At 36.0% G+C, this 3,341-nt stretch overlaps 1 protein-coding gene across 1 annotated transcript in view; it reads left to right on the forward strand.

Moving 5' to 3' along the window:
* LOC117118770 overlaps positions 1-3,341 on the forward strand; it is a 23,326-nt gene that overhangs the window by 17,135 nt on the left and 2,850 nt on the right. The window contains exons 5-6 of the mRNA XM_033263470.1: positions 2,437-2,626; positions 2,865-3,014. Coding sequence (XP_033119361.1) covers positions 2,437-2,626; positions 2,865-3,014 — 340 coding nt within the window. The remainder of the gene's footprint in view (positions 1-2,436; positions 2,627-2,864; positions 3,015-3,341) is intronic.

Below are 3,341 nucleotides of genomic sequence, written 5' to 3' on the forward strand. Positions count from 1 at the left end.
ATACATTATGCTAATTTTCATCTTTGTAAGCGCATAAGACTGTGCAAATTATTTCTGTGACAGTCTTTTGAAGTGTGTAAAGCTCCATTTTATCCCATACATAGTCAAAATATTGGGGGGATGATACAATGGACCATCCCCCCCCCATGTCAAATATTGGGGGGGGGGATATATCCCCCATCTCCCCGGGATCTACGCCTATGATTCTTATTGGCGCAGCTAGATTCAACATAGCAACTAAGGTGATGTGTTAAAAAATTGTAATGATTGCAGAGTCCTGATGCATGATTTGAGACTCATGGTAGAAGAAGCCCATTGTTAACCATAGAGGGAAACACAACTGAACGTTGGTTATTTTTAAATACGTCTATTGGGTTTGATCGTCACTAACATTTGTACTTCAGTTAATATGATTTAGCCAAAGAACAGTGCTCATAAAAATTCAGTTCGATTTTCCTACAAATAGTTATAAAAGACTCTTCTGTGGCGCAAAGTTTGATCTCGGTTGTTCTGATCACTGTATTTCGTCAATAGCCTTCCTTTAAAATCATAGCATTAGACCAATTTTGTACCGTCAAGTTCCGCCTCAGTGTTTTCTTCTGTTCACTGTGATTCGTCAATAGTTCTTTACATTACAGGGATAATAAAAAGTTGGTGTACCACAAGATCCGGAAAACGTTTTGTATTTTTAAAAAAATATGTCTAAACACTAACTATGTATAATGTCCTACCTATCGAGTAGTATTAACATGCACGATGAACAGTACTAAGTCTCAGGCATTCGGCGTGAGACTTTGGCGAACCGAATTGTCATTTAATCTTAAATAGATATAGGCCTATCTTAGATTTAAATAGCGATATATCTGAAACAAATGTATCTTAGTTTTAAATAGAGATATCTCTGTTGAAAGTGATATCGCTATTAAAATCTTTCTATATTAAACTAATATGATTCTCTATTAAAATAGAGACTCCTCTATTAACTGGTAATAATACCAGCGTTTATATTGCGCTTTTTCCTTTCGATTATAAAGCGCACGCCAAGAAAACACTATCAAGGCAGAATGTAGTACAGGCCCATAACTATGATATCTCTATTTACGATTAAATGACAATTCGGCTCACCATATAAGCATAAGGACTATATGCATCCCGAGATTCCTAATACTGTACAGTAATAGGTCTAATACTTAAAATATTAGCGCTCAACTTATATAGCGCTCAATTCGCCTCAAAGAAAAAAGTACGCCCACGATACGCTAGAAGATTCTAAAAAGGCTGCTTTGGAAGACATTTTCACAAACAAACAAACAAACAAAAAAAAAAAACTTTGATTCAGTGGTGAACAATGGATTGGATTTGATTGGATTTATTTGGTGTAAACACCAAGGATATCCAACGAAAGTCTAGAAGAAGACTTATTTCCAGTCGGCTCCTATATTATGAAACATAAGTGATTATTCTTTCACTAAATGAAATATATTTGATCTTCCTATAATAGTTACTATACTACTACTAATAATAATAATAATTGCAGTGTGCGATACTTACACTGCCAACATTTTGTTTATTCATAGGATTATATATGTATATGTCATATGATTGCATACGTTGACATAATAGAGACGTAAATGTTATGTCTCTATTTTGTCAACGTATGCAATCGTTTCATTTTGGAAGACCACTGAATAATCTCTTGTTTATTCCGCTGTATTCTTTGTCATAGGATTGCATACGTTGACATAATAGAGACGTAAATGTTGTCTCTATTTTGTCAACGTTGTATGCAATTGTTTCATTTTGAAAGGCCACTTATTAATCTCAGATTAATCGGCAGTGTAAGAATCGCTGATGGATAGGAAGATAATGGAGATAGTATATATGAGCATACAGGAATAAATAATATGAGGTTCAGCAGGTTTATATGCTAATTGTGTTACGTATTCTTGAGTAGGAATTTGTTTCTGTGTCTGCATTTTGAAAGCAGCGCTGTTCTTTTGTTTAAAGTTGATGGTTTAAATAAATTATGTGAAATTTCTCTGTAAGGCAGAGATTGCAGCGTTTTGTTTGTGTACTGTATGGTGTAGCTTTGTCAATTATGGACCATCTAATGTTGAATTGGGTGTTGCTTTCTTGAAGTGTCCATATATGTTTTGATAATTCGGTCGCATAAGCAAAACCATCCTTGATCGTGTTAATCGTAGCCTAATCTGATCACCAAAACCAAACTACATCAGTGGAAAAAACACCTCTGTTTAAAAGCATACAACAAAAATCCAGAAGCACATTCATGGCATTCGACATCGTGGAATTTTACCCTTCGATTACAAAAAACCTGTTAATCAACTCCACCAAACACGCACAGAAGTCTACGAGCATTACAGAAGAAGAAATAAACATAATCATGCAAGCACGTAATTCCATCCTATTTGACAGTGATTCGACATGGAAAAAGAAAGGCTCCAACGACATGTTCGACGTCACCATGGGCAGCTTCGACGGGCAGAAGTATGTGAACAGCTCTTTCATTCTGTCATCACTTGCAAAAAAGCTTGGCAAAACCAACATCGGCCTATATCGGGACGACGGCCTCGCAATCATGAAGAGCACATCACACCAAGACAGTGTGAGAAGATAAAAAAGGAAATAACATCCATCTTTCACTCTTTTGATCTTCGCATCACATACATGCAAACATCAAAATCCTCGATGTTACACTGGACCTACAACACGATACCTACCAACCGTTTATCATGGCGAATAACCAGTTATTGTACGTCGACTCACGCTCTAACCATCCTCCAACCATCTCAAATCAAATACCTACATCAATTAATCAACGAATATCTAACTCTGATTCCAAGACTACATTTCTCAAGGCTGCTCCAGACTACGAAAAAACATTAAAGGAGAGCGGCTTCCAGGACAAAATGAGTTTTAAACCATCACCTGGAAACAAGCCTAAAAAAAACGAAACATCATCTGCACTGTTAAAAATAAAGGTGCAACTAAAGGTGCAAAGATAGAAAATGGTGCACAGTTGCACCTTTTTTTTATAAAAAGGTGCAGAGAGGGTGCAGAGTTCAGATAATCGATTAAAAGGCTCATCTTTGCACCTTTTGTATATGGTGCACAGTTGCACCTTTTTTTTATAAAAAGGTGCAGAGAGGGTGCAGAGTTCAGATAATCGATTAAAAGGCTCATCTTTGCACCTTTTGTTATCGGAAAATGAAGATGGTGCAAAAATGTACCTTTTTATAGTAGAAAGGAACAAGTCCCTGTCTCTTATACACATCTAGATGTGTATAAGAGACAGATAAATATCATTTGCAAATGAAATA

This window comes from Anneissia japonica, unplaced genomic scaffold, assembly GCF_011630105.1.
Source record: "Anneissia japonica isolate Jap-2015-1 unplaced genomic scaffold, ASM1163010v1 scaffold2069_len581484_cov189, whole genome shotgun sequence".
Classification (NCBI taxonomy): Eukaryota; Metazoa; Echinodermata; class Crinoidea; order Comatulida; family Comatulidae; genus Anneissia; species Anneissia japonica.